Raw genomic sequence first — 24,356 nt, 5'->3', positions numbered from 1 at the left:
ACTTAACTGGACATGTTGCAGTTGAAAAATAATCTTTTCATTGCCCTCCGCTTGATAAAACTAGAATGGACACAATTTCTGAACTACCTCAAACATTTATTAGCATTTTCCTACTAAGTGCTTGTTACTTACTGGCCTCCACATACGCCGATGATAATATATCTGCAAACAGCTAACACTGGCCAACCTCTATTACACAAATGTGTTGTATTAAAGTATTTAAAACATGTTATTAGCTAAAGGATATTTGCCTAACAAACTTAATTCAGACATCTTACTGCATACTATAACAGAACGCATGCAGGTGAATCAGGACTGTCCTTAGAGCAGCTTTCTTATATCTGTTTAATTCTTACAAATATCAAACAGCACAGTAGACCTTGTAGCGGTTCAAAATGATCAAAGCCTCTATTGAGTTATTGACATCATCTGATAAACGGACAGAGAAACAGAAAATGTTACAATGCATGTCAAGCAACAATGACATCTTTAAATAGCATTAATTATATAATTACAAAAGAAATATCACATACAATGACAGCAATGCATCCATGTATCCACAAATCAAACAAATGCTGAATATATATGATAATAAATAATCCTAATTGTAAGCACAAGTCAAGAAAAATAAAGGGAGGGTAGGCGTCCATAATAACTTCAATGGTTTTAACTTCTGGGCCAAAATGCATTCTGTGATACACTCAAAGACTAATCGATCACAGTAACTCAAAGGCTTGATGCAAAAACACTTAACAAAAAGGGCTATGCATCCTGTGGCCTCACTAAGAATCAGCATAGCACTCAAACATATGAGCTTTCAGGTAATTCGCAGAGACATGCAAAGCTGAAAACTACTCTTGAAGTGTTTACTGCTCCACACAGCCTTTAAGTAAAAAAAGCAAGTGCTAAAATCAAACAAAACGACATTGTGAAATGTTATTAATCCACTTGCCTCCACTTCATTCAACAGCTTTTGAGCCTTTCAATTACACAATTAACCTCAAGTGGACCAGAAACTAGCCTCGTCTTGAAAGTGGAGCAGAAATATGTCGATGCCGACTGGCCGCTTCACTGTAGCTTTCTGTGTATATTTTTAAGTGTAATATGAAAAATATAACAGATGAAAGAAAAAAAAAAGACACATTACAAATCTCAGACGTGTATAAACGTCCACTTGTCTCATGTGACAACACAAGGCTGCTTCCTGAACTAGTGCCATTCATTCACACACTGAAAAAGCCTGGTCTTACGCTCTTACTGACTTACTCCCAATTTGTATGTATTTTAGGTCTGAACTATACAATATTGTTCATATTTCATTTGACTGAAAGAAGCGAAGAGAGTGCAGTTATGACAACAGAAGGATCTAGCGTTTGCTTTTGCAATTCTAGTGGCAACAGTTCCTAGAGGCATAGGGAATGCTTCTTTATAAAACAGCATACATCCAACATAACTTACATCATAAATAATTATTTTAAAAATATGACCACAGCATGAATGTCTTACAGAAAAATCTACAGTGATGGCAAAAATGGCCAGATCTTTCTGCTGTCAAAACATTTTTGACAGAAATGATGCCATTTAGAAAATAAAGAAAGTGTTACACATTTTCCTGTTTTGCTGTGACTTGCCTTTTGTACATCTATAACAATGCCCATTTTCTTTATAATCTAAATATCATGTTCCATAAGGTGTCACCTCATTGGGTTCTGTGCACATAACATTATACTGAAATAATGCCATTGACATGGAATATTGAAACAAAACTGTAAAAACCAGGTACAAAAGGTACAATATAATCAAAGGACCACATGAAGAGGTGTGAAAAAAGTCTTCAGTATTCACAGAAAAATATCAACTGAAGTAACTCACCGGACAAGAAGCGTCCTAAGTTTATATACATATGATAAGTAAAATTGAAAATAGATTTTCCTCTCTGTACATAGCACTGTATTCTTTCATCTTCCTTATTTACAAAGAACTCCCGTTCTCCAGATCTCCCTTGTCTTTCAGTTCTGTGTGGATCTAGTCAAGAGAGATAACGTCAGATATGGAGCCATAAATGGCTGCTGCTGCTGCAGCTTCCACTGACGACCTAGACAATCCTGAGATGGTGTGGCTGTCCCTGTCTCTGTCTCGCTCTCTGTCTTTGTCGCGGTCCCGCAGACTGCTGGAAGACACCAAACTACTGGTGCTGCCACTATTGCTGCCTCCATTGGTGGCTGCCAGCGTGCTGCTCCCAGGGGTGCCTGGCTGCTCCCGTAACATCTGAGAGGAGCTGTAGGGCAGGAACCGGTTGAGTAGCAGGTCGTGGTCCTCTGAGGCCGATGCTGACGCAGCTGCTGCGGCAGCCATCACCATGTTGTAATGCTAACAGGAGAGAGAAGAGTGAGCATTAACACAACAGCCAGACATAAACATACTGCTGTATGGTGCTGCTAAAGTTAAGGTGTTTGAGTAAATATACCTGATTGTCTCCGCCTTGGAGGAAGGAGAAGAAACTTAGATCTGTAAGAAAAGGAAGAAGACTCAGACTCATAGACTCATCAACAAACATCTGTGTGCAAATATACTCTGCCTTAATACAACTCTTTATTAACACAGAACTTGAGGTGACACAGGTTTTCAAACAGTGAGATGAGGATACGGCATGGGGTTAAAGGGACATGCCGGTGCTGTAGAAACAACCAGAAGTTTAAGTTACTGTAGTTTGACCCCCTAACCAACATTATCATTATTATCTGACGTCCATCTTAAATAAACTTAAAATCCACTTGGCTTGGGAAAAAAGACACTCATTATACTCTTCTGCCAAAAAGTTTGGGGTCACCTGCCACAAAAGCTTAAATGGCTGAGAGGACTACTGTATATTTTTGAATGGTCTTTCATGCTTTTAGGTTGGAGAAAGTCCTCTTTACAAATAGATGTTATTTTGTATGAAGGAAAAACATTTTGAACATGAACAGAACACTGTACAATGGTTCAACCACACTGACAACTGAAAGGGCACAAAGAGACAACAACGCCTCTGAGCGACAGTTTAACAGAACATAGGAAAACAGCAGTCATTGGTAAAAGAAACTAAAAGCTTAGTATCGACATCTGTGCAGATTTAAATAGGACCAGGTTCCTGTTTCAGTGCCAATTGCACAATATTGCCTGTTACAAGTTGGAATTAACAGGCATGTTGCTCTAGCTATTCTTAAAATATAAATAGTTTAGGGTTTGCACTGATATCAGCTGAACATACTATGGACAGACAAATAACAGTTTAAACCTGTTCAATCTAACCCCTCAGTAGACTGCAGAGGGATCAAAGAAAAACAAAAACATTAGGGGCCCAGTTGCTCCGTTGTGGTTCAGCAATGATCGAGGGTCACTTGTGCTACTTTCTGGACTGGAAAACAAATTCAAAATCGAAGAGTATTTGTCATGCAAAACTGCGGGGACATCAACCAAAATCAGCCAAAATAATTTCACATGTAAACAATACATTTTGTGGTTAACATATACTGTTCAATTACTGAAGGAAAGAAGGAAAACACCAAATTAACAGGTGACCCAAAATTTTGAGAAGTAGTGTATCTCCAAAATATTCCTGAGAATCATCATGTTTTTAAGTTTTCTTCAGTACCGATATTATCCAGTGATAGTTGTCTCTACATCGATGGACACACTGCAAACAGAAACGGCTAATAATATAATACTTTAATTTGTACAAATTTGCCAAAATGTAAATAAATACAGGTAAAAATAGCTCAACTTGTAGCCAACAGCTAACTAACAGACTTCAGGGGAACATTATAGTTCCTATTTACATTCCCCAAAACCTCAAATTATAGGAATGGTGGTTCCAAAACATAGAGCAGGATTGTCCAACCATGTCAAACAGTCTGAAAACGTTGAAAGATAGCCAGTTGATTTGGCTAACACTGAAACATCAACTTTAGAATATATTTCTGAACAAATGCTCCTCATGTCTTTCAGTGTAGTTGCACTAGAGACATATTATGTAGTATGTACAGAACAAATGATTACTGTGATCAATCAAACACTTTTAACATATAAATATTGGCATGTGATTACTGTATTAAAAACCTACTTAACAAACTAGTCTAGGAAATAAATGTATCCCTTAATGCAAGTGACAAGTCTACCTGGCAGGTCACTTGTTGTGTGATAGTAGTGGCGATAGTCCTGGATAAGGGGTGGAGGGGGAGGAATGTAGCTGGTCTCCACAGGGGGCATGCTGGGAGCTCTGGTCACAGGTGAGCCCTGGCTGTGTAGGTTCAGTACTCTGAGGGGAGACAACGCCACAGCAAGTTAGAGACAAAAAAAGTAACATGACAGAGCTGAACACAGAGATCCTAGATATACAATTGTTTATGGTGATTTCACTTCCCCTTTGTGGTTTGGAGACTCACCCTTTGTTTGGAGGTGGAGAGACAGGTGACAGCGAGGGACAGGCCCTTTTAGGAGGCGGCTCATCATCTAGCTCATCCTCTGAGGAGCTATCCAGTGTCAAGTCAATCACATCAACTTTCTTGCTGTTGTCATGAGATGATCCCCGTTTCTGCTCATGTGGATCTGTCCGAGACGAATCTACAAAAGACACAGCTAACTGTCACTGTGCTCGTGGGCCACAATGAAGAGCACACTTAAGAATATTGCAATGTGAGAGTTACATACCGCTGTCTACACCATTGTAAGAAGCAGACACCTCCTGCACCTCTCTCTTTGACCTCATTGGGGCCCAGTTTCCATCTTCTTTAAACTGGATTTCATCACAATCATCACAGCTATTCAAGATTTCCATGAACAACCTGTCAAAACAGCATGAGATTTCAATACAGTTATGCAACTTTGCAACCAGAATTACACAAGCTTTGCTACTTCATCACCCATTAAAACTTATATTTTAGAAATACAGTATTGCTGCTGCAATTCCTATCCGGCCATTCAAACACACCTTCTCTAAAAAAAACATACAAGGTGCCACTTCAGGTACAAAAGGGCCCATGAAACATGGAAGCAGCAGGAAGGTCAATTTAAGCGACAGATCCATGAGACATGACTAAGTGCTTTATAATACCACAAAGAAGGATTCTCTCCCAAATGTTTTTACAAGCAGCAATTATTTTATCCTCCTCAATAATCTCGGGGTAAATTGTATAATTAACCTGTTAGAAAGCTATCTATCGGGAATGTGTGACACCACATTGCACTGGCGGAGGTTCAACATTTTTGGCAGACAACTCCAAATATTGTAATTATTGTAAAATTCACCTGCGCTCTTGTCAGAGCACACCTTAGATGCTAAAAACAAAATCATCATAGTGGAACCACAATTTGCTACCTAGCACTTGATGAAGCAGTGCTGTGCTCACCCGTCGATAATGAGGTGCTCGTACGGCGCCTTCTTGTCACAGACTGGACACACCCAGGTCGGCTTCTTCTCATTCATTTGGATATAAAGTGTAGCATCAAAGCACTGAAGGTGAGAGCACGTCAACGCTCTGCATGGGATTGTCAGCCTCATCTTGCCCAGCTTTAACACAAAACAAATAACACAACATAAATATCACTTCTCAGTGCAGAATTAAACGCTACACTACTTTGTTTTATAATGAAAAAATATTGTAGGACAAAGCACCTGTGTTCTAAAAATATAAATATACAGTATATGGAGGAGTTTTTGTCGCTATTTTTGCACATGAAGCAGTAGAGTTCAGTTCAGTTCCTGACAACTTACAAAATCACTATGTAATTAGAATTGTCAGGTCAGGTCTTTTTGATGGTTAATGGCTAATTGACATATCTGACTACAACAACACATGCTTTTTTAAATTAAGCAGTATAATGGAGTATTTACAGGACACAGAAGAGAGACTCGTAGACTGGTGGTGGCAATCTCACTCTCTGGGTCAGCTGTTAATTTCTCCTTGACTGTGAGAAAGAAAAAGAAAAACACAAAGATTAAATACAAGAATTACAACTGTGAAATTCAATGTGCAATGTATAAAGAGAAAAATCACCCTGTGATTACTGTACAGCTCCAAATACTACTGTATAATATATACATACGAACAAAAAAATCGAAATAAAAAATGTCCTTGTAAAAGAAGCAAAGGAACTTTCTTAAAATCTCTAAGGAACTATGCAGAATTTAGTTTCTTTTTTGGGTTTCGGTTTAAGTTGTTATGACAGAGGAGTATAGGTAGGAAGTTAGTTCATGTGATAGCCTTTTTCTACTTCCTATAGATGTATGGGTAACACAAGTTCTATGTTTTTACTGCAAAATCAAGTGACAACTTACTCAGAGCTCTTGAGTGGTCAGGGTTCCTAATTCCTTTGGCCCGTAGTCTTTGCAACAACACTGCAGACGACTGCTGTCTTACCAAATAAACTGCCATAGAAAAACTCTGACAAAATGAAGATTAAAATAATGAGTAAAACAAGTCACACAGAGATGATTAATGTACTTTTTACATAATCAGTTTGAATGGGCTATGACGCTTGATTCATAAAATTTTGCCTAGATCTTCTTACCCTCCCAATTTCTGAAGTCCATGATACCACGATTGTGTTGGGGACTGTGGTGGACAGTCGGACGAGAGAGGTTATGTTGATCGGGCGACTGGGCCTTTTTGGTTCAACTCCATTTTTGGTTGGAGGAAGATATCCCTACAGACAAAACGTCACACATCTTTGATTCTCACTGACTGGTGGTGTGATACACAGAAAATATGATAAGACAGACTAACAACAAACTGTCTGAACTCACCGGGAGATTACAGGGTTTGCCGTTAACCTTCACACACAGATTAGGAGGGAAATGATCCTCCTGGGGACAGCTTGTCTCTGATAAACAAAATCTGTAAATGAAGACAATAAATTACAGAAGTGGTAAGCTCCAATGTTGAGGGACAAATGTCAATTTGTTTCTGTTAAGTTGCCACTTTCATAAAAAGGTTGGCTTGCTTGCTTATTTTACCATTTCAGTTGTGTCAACAGCCATCTCCATCTATGATATAGGAGAGGACTTCTTAAAGGATGGCATTCATCCATACAGTCAATATTTTATTCTGCAACTACAAAAAACGTCATTTTTAAATGTCATTAGATATTCTTTCTCAAGTAAAACAACGGCAACAAAGTGTGCCGGTTTACTTTGATTGTTTCACATAAGGTTTTACATGAAGTAATGGATGCACATACACTCGCTTGCCTGTAAGATATCAAATATACTATACTCCTGAATAAACACATTTTTAACATATCGGTGAGAATGCCACCATTGCTTTGAATCAAGGTTTTGCCAATACTGCACTTAGCCTGTATTGTCCATTAAAATGTGTCCACATTTTTTGTAAAACTTGCAGCGTGTGCATCCAGGAGACAAGCCCTACCCTGCTGCATCCTTCGTTCCACAATTCAGAACTTATTCTCGTGGTAATTCAATTGGATTCCTGTCTTTGTCATTTACCATCATTTACAACTAATAAGCTAATGAAGAGTACAAAAGTTAAAACTTAGGCGATGGCTTTTACTTCTCAAGTCTGAATCTGAAACCTAGACCACTAAGAAGGCTCTTCAACATGCAGATATATTTCAAGAATAAAGAAAGACTGAAATGACAAGACCCATGCAAAAATACATAGCTATTTTTGGTTCCTTCAGAACTGAGACAAGCTAAACACTGAACCACTAGTCACTGAATGCACGTACACTTCTTGAATAAAAGAGAACGTTTTTAGGCTCCGAAGAAAAATATGTTAGACATACCTTAATTGGACTTGAACAGCAAAGTCACATTTGGTCCCAGATATGTCCCTAAATAAGTAAAAGAGAAGCAGGTCAAGCTAGTTGAAACAATTTAATAAGCTCAGTTTACTCAAACTGCTTGTTGTGTCAGATAACACCTGCTTTATAAAGTGTAGACAGTGAAATGAAAAAGGGGTTTTGTCATTATAATGCTTTAACAGTGTTATTTCTTCTTCCCATCTCTTTGACAGCTGAAGACTGTGCTCGAGAGCCTTCTCACTTACATGGAGCTGCTGATCTGTTGAACTTGCTGTGGTGTTAATGCGAAGGCATAACATGCTTCCTGGAACCGTTGACTGTTGTCTGAGGCTAAAAGAAACCATAAACAGAGTCAGAGGGACACCTACAAACATCACTAGGTACTAGTTTCGACTCATAGTGAACTTTTACAGAGTGTGGTTTTGACAAGTCACGGTTCAGATACTTGTGGTCACAATGCTCCATCAGTATATGCACTAGGTACAAGTGTTATCACTACATACACAGCTGAGCAGGAAGTGATAAACTCACCCAGGGTGGTTGGCTTAATGAGCTCATCCAGTACGTCATAGAATGGCAATCTCTGGAGCTTGACATCAGGGTGTACAGGGTGCAGGGAGGAGGGGAGGTGAGGCAGACTCAGCTCATGCTTAGGCCCGAGTAAAGAGACAGGTAGCAGAGGCGATGGGGAACCGTGGCTGTCAAATCCCAGCTGGGCGAGGCTGGAGGCAGAATGAACACCAGGCAGCGCCAGGTCCACTGGTGAAACCATTTTGGTCGGGAAGCGCCGTCTGTAGAGCTCTTTGATCTTCATCTGCACTGCAGGACTGCAACCAGCCTTGAGTAGGTGAAGAGCTTTGGTCAAAAGTTCGTGTTTGCGTCCGTGCTTATTCCGTCCTGCATAACCCAACAACACTTGGAGCTCCGAAACTCGAAGGCTCATTACCATTTGCTGGTGAAAAATGAAGAGCAGGAAAAATGGTCTATTACACCCTGGAAAATACTGTTTCCTATTCTGCTGTTAAGACACAAATTTCCTTTTCTCATTTTGACTTCAGACTGTATCATTTAAAACAGTATTATTAAAGTATGTCTGATTCATTCATTCTTAATCATTAAAATCCTTCACTTGCTTGGAAATTGTCCACACCCATAATATTTCTCTTTCTGAAATATGCTTGGAGCAGGAAGCTTAACATAATTTCTTTAGCCTTTGTTCCAGCTAGTAGTTTAATTAGGGTTGCAATGATATGAGGAGGTTTCACAGTATAACGACATATAGTATTACACAATTATTATTATTATCATGTATGATTACCCTTAAAGGAATGAAAACAGAAGGGATTTTTCTTTATTTTTATAATTAAAAAAAAATTATGTTCTTTAATGTTTTTAACACTAATAACGGTAGAATTACATTTATTTATTTTAAATAACACTAATACAGTTCTATACGGTATGATAACCTTATATTTTCATACCCTGGTATAGCGCTGCAACCCAAATAAAATAAAATATGTTTAACACACAGCCACTCTGAGATGACTGTGGCAGAGACAGCTCTTTGGCTAGAAGCAGAGACCGCATTCAATCTACTTCTTCCAAGCTGTAATACATAAAAGATCACCACATGCTGCAACTGATAATACAGGACATAATAACATGAATATAACACACCAGAGACTTTCTTGATACAATGTCAGGGAGATGTTCATTCAACTTTTCAAATTTTTGGAAAAGTAGTCTGTAGTGTTGTATTACATTGCATTATACTATGAGATGGTCCTGTTATTTTTCTTGTAGAAGATTTTAAGAATAACAGAAACGTCAGAAACAACACAACACAATCTAACAATGTAACACAGTTAAATGAAGCAGCAAAGAAGTGGATCAACACTTCTACATTACAGGCTAGTACTCATGTTCTTATGTCCATCGTATATATATATATATATATATATATATATATATAGTTATCTGTTGTGAATAACTTTAAAAGTGCACTGTAGCGTCACACACAAATCAAACATTAATGCTGGCATTAAAAAGACAACCTGCAATTATTAAGTGCATATGAAAATGTTATTGGCAAACCATTTTGATTATCAATCAAGGTCATCTGTGTGTTAACAGAGGAGCCCAGTTAGCACTGTATGTAAATGTACCATATGTGATATGAGTGAGCCAAACTCTGATGAGTATCTATGTTAAATACCTTTTATGCTATACAACACTTAAATGTGTTCACGGTGAGGATATAATACGGCTAATGTGATGAGGAGGAGCATCAGTGCATCGATTTGTTTAAGAAGGGAGCAGAGCAGAACAAAAACCTTTCACAATTATATATACACAGTGTTTTCTGTCAATTAAAACACAAGTTATCAACATTAAGAGAATAAGAGACAGCGTAGATTTAGCATAAACGAGCTACCAACGCCTGTATTATACTGAAGTAACCTGACTATCACAAAACTTCATGTTACAGTGTTTACTTTATGTCGTGTGTTTGAACAATACTCGTCAACATGGGTAACATTACAGACTGGATAGGGACTATATCCAATGGACTCCGGTCACATCTGAGCAGAAATAACGCTAATGGAAGATAAACTGCGCTTTCCTTCCAGGTAATAGACAGAGCCCATTTTATAAAAACAGACATTGCGGTCAGCCGGGTGAACTACGAACAGTGTCAGGTGTCTAACACTGCAGTGCCGCTGGCTTCAACCCGCTGATGTGAATGTGGTTTTCATATTTTACCCAAACAAAAGCGATATGTGGCCTAATATGTGCAGGTGAGCCGACAGCAGAGGCAGACTAACGGGACGTCGGCAACAATAACAAAGCTAATGCTAGCGAGCGAGCTAACCAGCCAGCTAACAGTTTGTCTTGTCTCCGCTGCTCTGCTTTTTTAAAATTATTAAATGCTTTGATAACAACACTCTTGGGGTCTCTATTGTCAAGTTACAATGGCGCTATGGTTTGAAGTGCTAATATCACTGCGTGAAACGTCTAATTGTCAAGCTAATGTAGGGGCTCACTTTACCTTCAGTTCCGCACTCTCCGCCATCTTGTTACATTAGCTGCGCAGGCGCAACAGCTATCCTCAAGGGACAGACTCAGTTCAAAATTATCTGCAGCGTCTCCGCAGAAGACAGCAGGGGGCGCTGCCGCCGCACAGAAAACTACACATGGGTCGTCAAGGGTATACTTAGGACCACTGAAAGGCCATTTCATTTGTTTCAAGGGTTTTGTTCTGCCGGTAAAACATTACACATAAATAAAACGGACCGGTTACATAGGCTCGAGGTTATGTTTATTTATTTTTTTATTTATATCTAAGGCCTCAATGATTAATTGATTAATTTGATTAGTCGCTTGACAGAAAATTAATGACCGGCTATTTGGATAATCCGTTAATTGGTGGTTCAGTTAGCATAACTGGTTGATTAAATGCGATTTTTTTTTCTCAGTTGTATCACTAATTACTGAATTATAAATAGCTATAAACTATTTGTGTTTTTGACTCCTGGTCCGACAGAAAAACTACAACTAAAACAATTTGATGATGTCAGTTTGGTAACTTCCCACTATTTCTGACATTCTGTGGTCCAAACAATCAATCGATTAATCAACCAAATATTCGACAGTGAAAAATAATAGTTAGTTGTATTTTTATCCTACGGTGCAACCAAAGAAAAATAAACCTGTTTTCTCATCAGTATCTTATTTTTGGCTTTTTTTTGTAACCTCAGCAATCCAACACACACACACACACACACACACACACACACACACACACACACACACACACACACATAAATTAAAAGGCAGAGCAAATTCTTCGCATCTCAAGATAAATGCGTAAAATTAATAGAGCTGTAAGACGGGGCAATATATGCATATTCAGGGAAAGAATCCACATTTCTTTAATAAAATGATTTATTCAATAGCGATGAAAACAAATATTACATGAACAAATAGGCTACTCTTAATAGAACTGTCGATACTTACAAGGTGAGGGTGCCTACTAATATAGCCTACTAACTTCTGTGTTTTTTTAAGTCTTCAAAAACAAATAGGCATGGTTTGACCACTACAAATAATTATACTGTAGGCTTATTTCAATGCACAAGCTGTTTATGGTAATTCCCCATCACTCATTTAAAGTGCATAACATCCAAAGTAAGCTATTGGCTTGCAAAGACAACCACAGCAAAAGTAGTAGGCTAATTCACAATACTGAGAGGATAAGGAGCAATGAATTGGCTAGTCAAAGCTGCTATTATTGACAACAAAAAAACAAAATAACAACCTATAACTATTAAGCTACAAGATACATACATTGTCATTGCACTTTGCCACAAATAATAAATATCATCAATGGTATAACTTCAGTAAAACAAATGTCACCGTATGCAAGATGGTTACATGAATGCTGAAGGTGGAGATACACGTTTTTAAAATTGTACAAGTAATTACAGGTTAGTCTTCTTTCGACGTGATTTCAAGAGTGTCCCTGGAAGTTTTTCATGGTTTGACAGAGGCTGTAGATGTGCCCTTGGTTTCTCTGTCATATAAATGTGTGTATATTCTGGTTCAGGGTGGTAGCAGGGGGGATTTGAAGGAACAGGATCCGGTGCAGTGGCGAGGAGTCAACATCTTACACGAGAAATGGTGTAAAGCGTCGTGAGCTTCTAAGAAGAATGAGATAAAACAATCAATAGTGTACATGCACGTGAGTATAAATCGGTCTTTTTGAACATTTAATAGCCTATAATGTAAATATATTATATACAATACAACACACACAGCAGGTATGTTGGAGTTAAACACTGTTACACAATTGATTCATGCTCAAAAAATGTCACAAGTTCCGATCTGCATGTAAGGTGATTGTCTGAGCCTCTGGGTGGTGGGATATAATCTTCACATCTTCTATTCCACCTGAATTTAAAAGGAAGAGTTTCTCTCTCTTTTTCTTTTTTTTTTTTTTGGTCCAAAAGTGTCTGGATAACCAAGACAGAAAGACAAAGCCTGTAAGATGCACACTGAGCAGCAATCAATTTAAATCGTGTGAGGAAATTGTGTGTTTATTTGTCATCTCCACATGGTTTCAGTGCTGTGTCTGTATCTCATTAATATGCGGGAATTAATAAATTGATCACAAGTTAATTGTGAAAGAAAAATCAGGTCCAGTTTGAAGTGTTTCCCACATTTAATTTAACAGTAAATGACAGACAAAGCCAGACAGAGCCTTGATATCCTGCGTACACAGATCATTTTTTGAGCATCATCAATCACGTCGCCAATTCTATGCCACAGTAAATCTGTAAATCCAGGGTGGAAAGTGAAGGCATGTGGCAGCGCTGCTGAATCCGCTCCCTCTGCTTTATTTTTCTCACCTCTGACGATGTGAAGCTGTTGAACCATCTCCTCCCTATAGGAAAGCTCCCTTTTCATTTGATCCTGAAAATTATCTGAGGAACAAATGGCAGGCACAGATTTGAGTCAGTGGTGTGGTAAACCCATACAAAAAGATAGCATCAATAAAATCATAATTTTAAAATGAAACAAGGTTAATTCAGTCTCAGTTTCACCCCCGAAACACTGAAAATACATTGTACTTTTTCTCATATGTATCGCAAATATTCATGTGAACATAAAAAGTAAAACTGATTAGTTTATTTTAGATCGATGAAGCCTTCTCTCTATATTCTTGCTTTTGCGAGATTGATATCACTTAATTGCACTAAAGTAGTCCGGTCCGAAGATTAATCAGCCTCTAGAGAGCGCTGTTCTCAAGACAAAGCGACAAACCAGGAACCGACTTCACGTACAAACTCCAAGAATCCAAATAACAGCAAACAAAACACTTAAATGCATGTGTTGGAGTTGAGATTAGGAAGAAGAATTGTTTAAATATTTTAATGTAAATTATTTAGGTCTGTATTTTCTTTTTAAATAAAAGAAGTCTCAATGTTAGTTTTCAGAAAATTTGGATAAATGTTGCAATGAGAGTTTAAATTATAAAGTGTGCATGAAAAAATATTTTGCAATAGTAACCTGATTCCTTTTTGTTCAAACTGAACTACCTAAGAAAAATCATAATGTGTCCAACTATGTGGACATTTTTGTTTGTGTTGTAGGCCTAATTCATGCTTTCGTCAGTATTTTAAACATGTTTGCAGACTATAGATGTGATCCTTTAACAACCCACCTTACTGGTAATTGTGAGCATATAAAGGAGATAAAAATATAGAATAAATGTAGAGTGAAGTGTCCAGTGCTTCAGATAAACCAGTTGTCCTGTCTTCTCCCAAAAGTAAATAATATTTAATATAATATGCTTTTAAGTAAGATGCAGTACTGGCAACTGATATCAGGTTTGTTAGATGGTGATGGGATATTATTGTCCCCAAATAATCTTATAGTGTATGAAGTGTTTAATTATTTTCTGCTAATGTAGAGAACCCAACCATGCGAACACTTTACATTGATTTAATAGCTCCTAATTAATTTCTAAAATGTCTTTCTAACTTTGACATATGTGATGTTGTCTAGAAGTGAGACAAATTAATATACATTTAAATAATACACCACAGGTTATATTTGAGATACAGTCAAATCAGTATCCAGAGCCTGTAATCCACCCACAGCACTGTATGGGTATAAGTTTATTTACACCCAAAACTGATGAAGACTGGACTTTATGCGCTGGTTTAGTGATGCAATCATTTTGATAAAAGCTTTTTAATTACCTTACATGACAGTCCTTTGTTTTTTCCTGTCTGGAGATCTGAGATTTTTGCACAATTAAATGAAAGTTTAAAAACAAAGACATCTTTGGTAAATACTGCTGTATTTTTTTCACACTGTGTGCTTTAAATGAACAGTTCTGTGCAGCGCATCTATTCTACATTATAATTTGAGATTCTCAAATAGCTTTCGAGCAAAACATTGATTGAAAAGAGTAAAGTGGATGATTATATGTTTTTATAAGCATTTTGGAGAGAAGGTGGAGGGTGTTAGGAGTCATTGTCAGTTAAAAATACTGCAGCAGTCCGAATGTGGCTGATGTTTTTACCTGAGATCCATATAAGTTACTTCTTCTGGATATTGATACAATTTCATACTAAGGATGATCTTTAAAGCACAGGTCTGGTTGTTTTTACTTAGGATTGCAAATAGAGATGTTCTAAATGTATTCACTGCAGACGGAAATTTCCTGTTGTCATTCAAAACAGCTTAATATAAATTCTGATATTTTGGATATAACTGACATTCTCCTCAGCTATTACATAACTTAACATAATATTTTGTTGATATTAACCTTTTTAAATGTCCATATATGTTATGTTATTTGTGCTCACTGTATTTACTATATATTTCTGTAAGCTCTGCACTTCCACTTCCTTCCCTACACAGAAGTACTTTCTGAGGATGCATGGATGTTTTTGGACAGAAGGTTAAAATCATAATCCTCTCACATCAGTGTTAAAAGAGGTTTTGAAAACAACTCTTCCCATGGGAGCGTGTCCCTGAACCACTTAGCATTTTTGGAAGAATGCCCTTTAACAGATTTTTCACTCCGCTCCGGGAGGACATGCAAAGCCACTATTGAGGTGGATTTGGTCATGGCATGGCAAGGGGTCATGTTTTGGCCTGACTCACAAACATGACAGAAGAGGAACACTTAACATGCACCACAGAGACTTTTGAGTCTCTGTCTATGAAATCAGTGATAAAAGCCAAAATAGAGGGAGAAGCACTGTTGCAGAATTTAGCTTACCTTTCAAGTTTTGAAATTCACGTTCCAGCTTTTTCCTCAGCTCAACTTGCTCTAACAGCTGCTTCTGTAGTTCTTCTAAAAAGCAGATAAAATAGAGGATGTTTGAGGGGGAAAGGTAACAGGCGTTTGTATCAGCTTCCTTCAAGTTTTCTATTTTTAATGACAATGATAAGGACACCATCATCATCATCATCATCATCATCATAGTGTACTCTGACAATTCAGAGCAGGTCTTCCTCTGGGTCTGGGGTCAAAAAAACAAAACAAAAAAAACTTCCCTCATGTATTTTGGGGGAAAAAAACCTGAATTTGTCATTTAGTTTAAATTCAGTGAGAAATTAAGAAAAGTGTTAAGTAGGCCTATTACATAGTCTAATTTGAGTCATTATAATAATAATAAATAATCCAAATATATAATAATAATAACGTTTTTCACAAGCCTTGTTATCTGTCAATCATTTTATCTAACAGTAAGACACCGTCTTACCTTTTGCCAGACTTTCTATGGCTCTTTGTGCTGGCAGAGCTCTGGCTGGGGCGTCCTCGCCTGAATACACAGAAAATAAATTATATTTCTACAAAAAAAAAAAGTAGACCCGTATCTCTTATAGCAGAGCTTATAACACACACACACACACACACACACACACAAAACACCGCACAAACCTATTCGCTGACCTCGGTGTAACTTACCCTCATCCGGCTCTCGCTGGATCTCCTCGCTGCTTTGTTCATTAAAAGATTTCGTTTCGATCTCCTCCACTGTGGACGACGGCTCTTCTTTACTTGAACTCTCATCTTAAGAGAAAATAAATCGCTGTAATTTCTCCCCTCTTTTTTTTTTTAAAGTAATCAGTTTTTTTTTTAGACATCTAAATGTTTTAACAAAAGCAGAAAAACATGTCTAACCATTTGTTGTAAGTACTCCAGTCTGGTAATTCGCAGGTCTGAACTGATACGGACTGCTCCTTTGTTGCAGCTCACCCCTCTCCGGTGTGTACACCTACAGAAGAAAGAATCACCACTTCTTTGAGCTCTTAAAATTACAAAAGGTTTTGTAAAATAAGTATAATTTATTCAAATAAAATGTATAATTAATGAGTGAAAATATACTCTAAGTTCAAGTGTATATAGTTTTTATTTAAAATAATGATTTATGTTCACCCCCCCCTAAATGTTGTGGACATGCTGTTTGTTGCACACTGTTTTAACATAAGGACAAATTTCCCCCACAAGAACACAGAGATTTATCTGTTTAAAAATACACACAAGCCAAGGAAAAAGAAACCCATTTGAAGACAAACTTTAGTGAAATATTACAGCTTGAATTATCGCCAGTGTTTCTCACTTATAAGTCACTCACTTCGGTAAAAGACGCAGCTATGTGGGTCTCTGATAACTGCTTGTCCTGCAGTTCTCTTTCAGAGGACTGGACCACGTGTAGACTCATTTTCTGGGAGTCAACCAGGCTGCTCTCCTGCATGGCCTTGGAGTCTGAGTCGTTTGGTGAAACACTGTGAGCCAAGCCGGGAGGAGTCCGAGGACACACCGAGGGCAGAGGCCGGGAGTCCTCCTCCTCCTCTGGTGTTTTATTCGTCTCCACGTCCACATCCGGCTCGCCCTCGCTGTCCACGCAGGGGGACATGGACCGATAGCTCGAGCTCTCGCTTAAAAAATCGGGCGATAAATAGCCGGTGCGACACCCGTTGTAAGCGCCCCTGTTGCCGTAAAGCTTGGCAATACAGTCAGCATCTTTAATAACGGGTCTGAACGCGGAGACGTAGCTGATCTTCCGGGGCGCAAGGGTCATCCCCTCCAGCGGCCTCGCCTCGTCGCCGGACTTATCGTCTTCGTTACGCGTGGACTGGGTGCTGGAGCAGCGCTCGTTTTCGACCATGCTGTCTTTTGACGTGTTGGTGCTCCGGTCGCTGTGCTCAGATATGTCCATGTCTGTCTGTCTGGGAGGACACAGCAGCTCTGGTGGGGGTTTGTGCTGAGTCTGGGGGTACGGAGGCATGGGCAGCGCGCCAGCCGCGGGCCAGAACATGGGGAAGGAGTGATAGGCGCTGTCCTTGGTACCAGGCCACAGGACGCCCGGGAGGCCTGCTTTGCTCTGCTCTCCCATCATACTGTCATCTTTCTTCTGGCACAGGCCGAAAGCTGGGAACCCGTACGGATGAGGGAAGAGTGGCGGCGGGATCTTTTGCAGCATCCCGAAGCCTTTACTGGGCACGGGGATGACCGGGTAGCTGCGCGTGCTCGCCATGCCGCCCCGGTTGTCCTCGCAGCTGAGGATTTTTGCAGGTACCTCGGGTGAGTCTCGGGGACGGTTTGGTCCTTGTGGTTTTAATGAAGAGCTGGAAGACGACCCACTGCATGGCAGCGTCCTCTTGCGACTGCCCCCATTGAACATGGCCTTCACGTCTTCCCATGCGTGTAATACATCTGTCTGGCTGCCTTTATCTGATAATTTGAGATGCCGCCTCCAAGAATTGAAATTAGCTGCATCTGGCTGCGTGTACTTGGACTCTGGCGTGCGATGCGAATGAAATATGAATTTATTTGGAGAAAAATACATGTTGCAATAGGAGCACTTGATGCACTTGGCCCTGGAGCTGTTGTATCTGGCAGGGATGAAGTTACCTCGACTCCCCCAGGCGCATTCGTGGGACACATCGAAGGCAAAATTTTCTGGAAGTTTAGGAGGCGAATGAGCTCCTAGGAACGACTTACAAAGTCTCTCGGCTTCTCGTTTAGTGATCATCCCGCAGCGCCTGGAGGAGATTGGCATCGCCCCGGCTCTCCGCAGGATCTCCAGTTGGACAGGAGTGCACTGAACGCAGGTGATCCCCAGCGCCACACGCCGGTTGTGTATCTCGTTATAGCTGTAATTCTTCAACAGGGTGTTTGATATCTGTGCAAGGCAAAGTCTCTCCTGGCCATCTATCACCAAAGACACGATCGGTATTCCGTACAGCACCGTCTCTCCGACCTGGTTAGGCTTCAGGTTCTTGGAGGTCGGGTAGGAAAGTTCTTGTTTGGAGCTTGGCGAGGAGCTGGAGTCTCGCCCCGCAGGTATGGAGTCCATCCTTGGAGGCCTGGAAGCTGCAGAGACGACGTTTGACATTAATATGAGTTTATGTCAAAGCAATAACAGCCTCAAGTAGAGCTGTAATAAGCATTTAACACCGCATTTTAGTTTCATAGTAGTTTAACCTGCTAAACGCAGAGAGGACAGACAATTACAGGCCCAGTTTTAATAAAGTTGCATGAACATAATTTTATTTTTAAGAACCCTTTAAGAATAAAATTAGAAAATCTGATTTAGAATTATGTTTGTGACATATTGGTGATGTGCAAATTAAATATTCCTACTTGCACTTTAAACTCCACTTAATTTTATTTGCCTGGAGCTTTTTTTTTACTGCTACAACACTGACTGTCTGCAGCTTTAAATTCTAAATAATTTCATGTTATAATTTCAACAGACTGCGCGTAAAACCAAACGCTGTGATGGATGTATTGAGGTCATGCCACAAACACACACTGTCGAAATCACTTCCCCCCCCCAAAAAACTCACCTCTAATGTCCGCGCAGCTTCCCTCCGTCGTGAACGAGAAAGCTGTGATCAAGTGAAAGTCGGAGTGGTAAGAAGTATAGTCTGTGCTGGTGGATGCGAGGTTGTTTGCGTTAGGAGTGGGACGCAGTTGTCCGTGCAGCACCGCCTCCCTCCTGCTCACTGTGCTCCTCTCTCTCTCTCTCTCTCTCTGCTCCGCTGTCGGTGTGCGCGGAGGGTTTGTGTTGCTTCAGCAGCAGCAGCGGCAGCGTCCACATGGCAGGCAGACTGTAGCACAGCCTCCCCCCCGCCCCCTTCTACGACACCGACAGCAATCAAGTGACGGCAAAACTTAACGCAAGGCACTCCCACTCACACAGGCAGTCTGCATTAACTATGGATTCATGACCAATGGAGATGCTTTTGAGTGTTTGGTCTTAGAGGAGCCTGCAGGTCCACGCACACACGGATAAAGTGTTGTCTGCAAAAGCGGTGGAATTATGTAACTAAAAACAGTAACTAAACATATAATTTAATTCACCCTATAGGTTTAAATACATTATAAATTAAAAAAAAAGACAATGTGCACATCAATCTATCATTACTCTCTGGCCTATTGTGTCAACCATAATGCATTTAATTAATTCTTTTGCACAAAAAAAAAATGTTATTGGCATTATGCACGGAGGAGGCTGCAGTGGGATTTGGCATTCCGCTAAAAAACAGCAGGGACCCACCAACACATTGTTGTGTGCATGGACTCGGGCCGCTGATGAATACGGCGTGCAGGCCTTCAACATGTGCTGGGTTCCCACGGATTCATCGTTTACAAGCCACACTTCGCCTACATGCGTTTTGACAATAACCAGCTGCTCTAAAGGTCACTCTCTTTGTAATCTGCGCTTAGTTTTTTTTTCCCCCTTCCAAGTTGAAAAAAAAGAGAGAGGAACAATGCGGACAGCCTTGCGCCATAAGCGGAGGGCATTTAACTTTATAAAGTCAATAAAGCTTTGGGTTAATCATTTTCATCTGGCACACGCGCGGCGCGCCAAGCACTGATGTAATATTGATGAAGGTAACAGGACACGTTGCTGTTGGTCCTATTGACTTCAGTTGGCAGAGTTGTGGAGCAATAATGACAATTTGTCCCTATGTATTCATTATAAGAAAGGAAGATGCACTGGTAATTTGAATATCTAAAGACAGCATTTTGGAGAGTAGCCTAATTTCGAAATAATAATAATGAAAATAATAATAATAATAATAATAATAATAATAATAATAATAATAATAATAATAATAATAATGACAAAACATCTGGGCTATTAAAACAACAATTTCGTATAACAGTTACCAAATGCAAATAAAAATGCTAATGAACAATTAACGTTATTAGTAATTAATTTCTTTGTCACATCGTATTTAGAAATTAAACCTAAAACTGACTTAATGTCTAAAGTTGCAGTTTTCCTCTTGAACTGGATTGTGTCCCGTGATGAGCATTATTTCACAATAATTTTACACCGCCAATCAATTTGGATAAAAAACAAAAACTAAGTTTTATAACTGAGATTAATGTCAAAGAGCATTTCGCTTGAGAGTCCATGAGTGAACAGACGGTGGTCCAACCAAATTCAAATCAACTATCTATCTCCTCCATCTGCTTATCTATCGATCATTGAACGGGTATATGGCCTGTTAAACCTCGATTGTCATCAACATAAGCGTCTTAATTAAAAGTCATTGTTGCTATCGGATACATTCAAAGTTTTATTGACAGTGTGAACAACTCCAACTGGTATGAAATGGCCTAAAACGCCTGAACAAGAGGCTGCGAATGAAAACCTTAAAATTCAACTCTGACAGATTTATATAAAATCCATATTTTCAAACTAAATGTAACATTCACAGACTCATTCACTGTGATAAAATCTAATATGAGCGAGGAAATGAGAAAAGTATCCAAAAAGTCAGTAAGGTCATTATCAGTCTCATGCTTATTCTACCTTTTTGTGCAAGAGAGAACAGCTCATTTAAAAGTGTGTCTGCATTAATCACAGTGCTGCATCAAAGTATGATAATCACCTGAACACTCTATTAAAATAAAAGTGCCAGCCCAGGGGAAATCTTACCTTACTCTTTAATTGTTTTGAGGCTTTGATAGGCTTTTTAATCTAAGATTAATTTATGCATTCTTAAATAACTCTACATATGATTAATAAGCTTGAAAATTAAAAGGAGACTGAAGCAATTATAACAAGTGGTTGGTCATCACCTCATTAGATGGTATTAGAAAGATGCAGTTTATGTGTGTGTGTGTGTGTGTGTGTGTGTGTGTGTATGTTTGCCTGATTGGGTATCACAAAAATTAACAGTGGAGGGGTGAAAGCAGAGCAAAATGTGGAGAGACAGTTTGATGACAATCACAGGAAAAAAAGAGCTTCTGGCTAATTATTCTGATCTTTCTAATATGCTCTCTATAACTGGATGAGTCACAGTCATTTATTAGAAACTGGATACGATACATGACTTATTTTAACTGACTAAATGTCAGTTATAGCAGCACAGATCCTAATCAAGATCGGCTCAGATTGTACAAATCATTCACCACTGGGCAGAGTGTTGATCCTGAGTGGACTCTGAGCTGGAAAGACAACAAAAGAGAAACATCAGCTGTTTGTGAGGCCACCGGAGAGACGCAGTGAAAACAGTGAGACTTGCTAAATGGTTGCTAATGTGTAAACAAGACATCACTTCACTCCTGCTCTGATGTTTATCTGTCTCCTAAAAGCCCACCCCTGGGTCCTGACCCCCACATCCTCCGCCGCTAAACGGAACATTTCTTCTGGCAGGAGGTGGTGTGCAATATGTGTGTGTGTGAGTGAGTGAGTGAGTGAGGCAGGGGTGGGGGGTGGGAGGGTGAGTTCATCACTGCATCAAATGAGGCTGAGCACAGGGACCCTTTTGTCACAGGCAGGGACTCATCTGCCAATGGTGAGCTGTAAGGTCCTAGGGGAAGGGAGGAACAAAGGTGCTAAAAGGCTGTGTGACAATGAGGGTGCTCCGAGGAGGGCCTTCAAGTGTGGGACACAGGCTGCACGGGACAAGCTGTGCCAATCACTCCGCAATTACTTTTTTGTAATCCGGAGGCCTTGTGCGGGCATTCATGGAGAGACGCAAGGACACGAGCAGCCACGGCAAGGTCCGTGTCTCTCTGTGCCTTGCTTCTTATGTAGAGCTGACCCTAAGCTTATCATGGCATACATGTATAGTAAATCACCTGCTCTTCTTTTGAATTGGTTGTGGAAAACCTGACAAGAAAATAGAGCCACATGTGACAAATTTGGAGTTTGAGTTTAATGTAAAAAAAAAATTCAAATCAAAGAATCTAAATTCTTACTTTAAACGCAGAACTCAAATATCTTTTTCACATGTGGCCTTAATCCTCTTCTGTACATCAGAAGAAGAAGATGATGCTGATTAAATTTGACATAGAAAAGGATTCAAAGGTTTGTCACATACTCTAATATGTGTAGTGAAATGCAATGTGGCATACACCTTAAGTTATGCTAAAAGACTAGGTTAAAACTAGTTTAAAAAGAATAACAGGATATACAGGATATATATCTATAGTCCTGGGCCATAAGGATGAAATCATCACCAAAATAATATTTTTCTGATGTCGATATATATCACCATGGACAAATGAAGCCTACACAAGCTTACATATATTAGTCAAATTTGTATTAAAAGAATTAATTTTGTTTTACATTGTTAGACCAGACAAAACTCTTCACACAAGGTCTCATTTTGTTTAATTACAATTTAAACAAAATTACACCAGAGTTTTGTAAAAACACATAAAAATCCTACTGTCTTCTTATTGACGTATTGACTCATTTAGTATTTATTATTTTGTTTAGTATTTAGTACCTTATTTCCAACAAATAATCACAAATGCTACAGCGCACAGGCCTCTCTACTGCTAATTCACAATGACAACTCCAATGCTTAATTGTCATTATACCAACTGCCTCACTATGTTTACAGAGTACTAAGGGAGTTTAAGTTTTGTGTATCAACACTGTATTCTACAGTGTAATAAAGAAAGATGCAGGAATTTGTCTATATCCAACCTCGAGCGGTTTCAATGGTGTAATGAGGAGTCAAGTAAGAATGGGAATTATCGTAATGATAACAAAGGTCTATGCACCATAGCTTGGGGCTGTATTGTAGGGCATTACCATAAAGATGTGATGTGTTTGTATTGCAGGGTTTTTGTGAGGGAGCAGGCCAAAGAGATAATAACTATTAGTAGATGACAGTGCTTTGTGGGATTCCAGCTGTGGAGCCCAAATTTCCATACAGATAGAATGGCTCTGGGTGGATGATATGCGTATGTGGGGGAAGGGCTGGGTGACTCAGTGGACTCATCTGCGCACACACACACACACACACACACACACACACACACACACACACACACACACACACACACACACACACACACACACACACACACACACACACATACACATACACATACACATACACACACACACACACACATGTACACACACAACAGTCTGCAAGTGGCAAATCTCAGCGCTGGACTCTTCGGGGTGAGGTGAGAGCCCCTTGTTTGAACACTCTGCAGGTCTCTGTGGAGGAACTGTCCAGAGTACTGAAACAGCTCGATGTTGCTCTGCTGACAGCTTTCAAAGTCAGGAAGTGCAAATAGCTGGGGCTCTGTGCGTGCGTGTGTGAACAGAAGACCAGAGATTTCCATCAAGATCACATGCAGGTGAGAGGGTGTGCAACATACTTGTCAGCACCAGGGATTGAGGGAAACCTTGCCCAACAAACAAATAAAAGCCCTCCCCTCCTCCTGCTCCATAAAACTTCACTTTCAAGGTTACAAACTTAAAAAACAAACACATCTAAGAAATAAAAGGTTTACCCAACATGTATGGGACTAAAGATCTACTGTTTAAAATTTAGAGTTTTGGGAAAAACACATCTGATTTCCGAGAGATTAGAAAATTGTTACCACTCTCTCATGTGCGACTGGTTAACTTAGCATAAAGACTGGAAATGAGAGATTCTTAACAGACCACTACAACCTGCCCTATCCGAAAGGGATAGCCAACACAACAGCTAGCTAATCTGCTAGCAGGTTTACTGGCAGCTGCAGTAGAAGA

The 24,356-nt window shown here is 39.4% G+C and overlaps 2 protein-coding genes across 6 annotated transcripts; both read right to left on the bottom strand.

Moving 5' to 3' along the window:
• Positions 1-331: 331 nt before the first annotated feature.
• pias1b (protein inhibitor of activated STAT, 1b) lies at positions 332-10,898 on the bottom strand. The gene is made up of 14 exons (XM_051382325.1): positions 10,853-10,898; positions 8,335-8,755; positions 8,049-8,133; positions 7,786-7,833; positions 6,785-6,875; positions 6,550-6,684; positions 6,317-6,422; positions 5,873-5,946; positions 5,388-5,548; positions 4,690-4,823; positions 4,425-4,602; positions 4,158-4,297; positions 2,468-2,508; positions 332-2,370 (listed from the first exon to the last, which is right to left on the bottom strand). Exons 1-14 carry the CDS (start codon positions 10,874-10,876, stop codon positions 2,026-2,028), a joined length of 1,983 nt encoding a protein of 660 aa, XP_051238285.1. The 5' UTR covers positions 10,877-10,898; the 3' UTR covers positions 332-2,025.
• An 832-nt stretch (positions 10,899-11,730) lies between these two features.
• On the bottom strand, positions 11,731-19,419 carry skor1b (SKI family transcriptional corepressor 1b). Of its 5 annotated transcripts, none has more exons than XR_007881380.1 (9): positions 19,180-19,419; positions 16,962-18,703; positions 16,508-16,601; positions 16,292-16,396; positions 16,086-16,145; positions 15,599-15,673; positions 14,568-14,605; positions 13,212-13,286; positions 11,731-12,500 (listed from the first exon to the last, which is right to left on the bottom strand). XR_007881380.1 is itself a non-coding variant. In XM_051383446.1 (8 exons), exons 2-8 carry the CDS (start codon positions 18,684-18,686, stop codon positions 12,406-12,408), a joined length of 2,232 nt encoding a protein of 743 aa, XP_051239406.1. In that variant the 5' UTR covers positions 18,687-18,703; positions 19,180-19,419; the 3' UTR covers positions 11,731-12,405. The 5 variants fall into 5 exon arrangements, 3 of the variants coding, with proteins under 3 accessions (XP_051239406.1, XP_051239407.1, XP_051239408.1); XR_007881381.1 differs by having other exon boundaries at positions 12,411-12,503; XM_051383446.1 differs by lacking the exon at positions 14,568-14,605 and having other exon boundaries at positions 11,731-12,503.
• Between the last annotated feature and the right edge of the window lie 4,937 nt (positions 19,420-24,356).

Source organism: Dicentrarchus labrax, unplaced genomic scaffold (genome assembly GCF_905237075.1).
Source record: "Dicentrarchus labrax unplaced genomic scaffold, dlabrax2021, whole genome shotgun sequence".
NCBI lineage: Eukaryota > Metazoa > Chordata > Actinopteri > Moronidae > Dicentrarchus > Dicentrarchus labrax.
The sequence above is the reverse complement of the archived record's forward strand: the minus strand, read 5'-3'. Positions and strand labels throughout refer to the sequence as shown.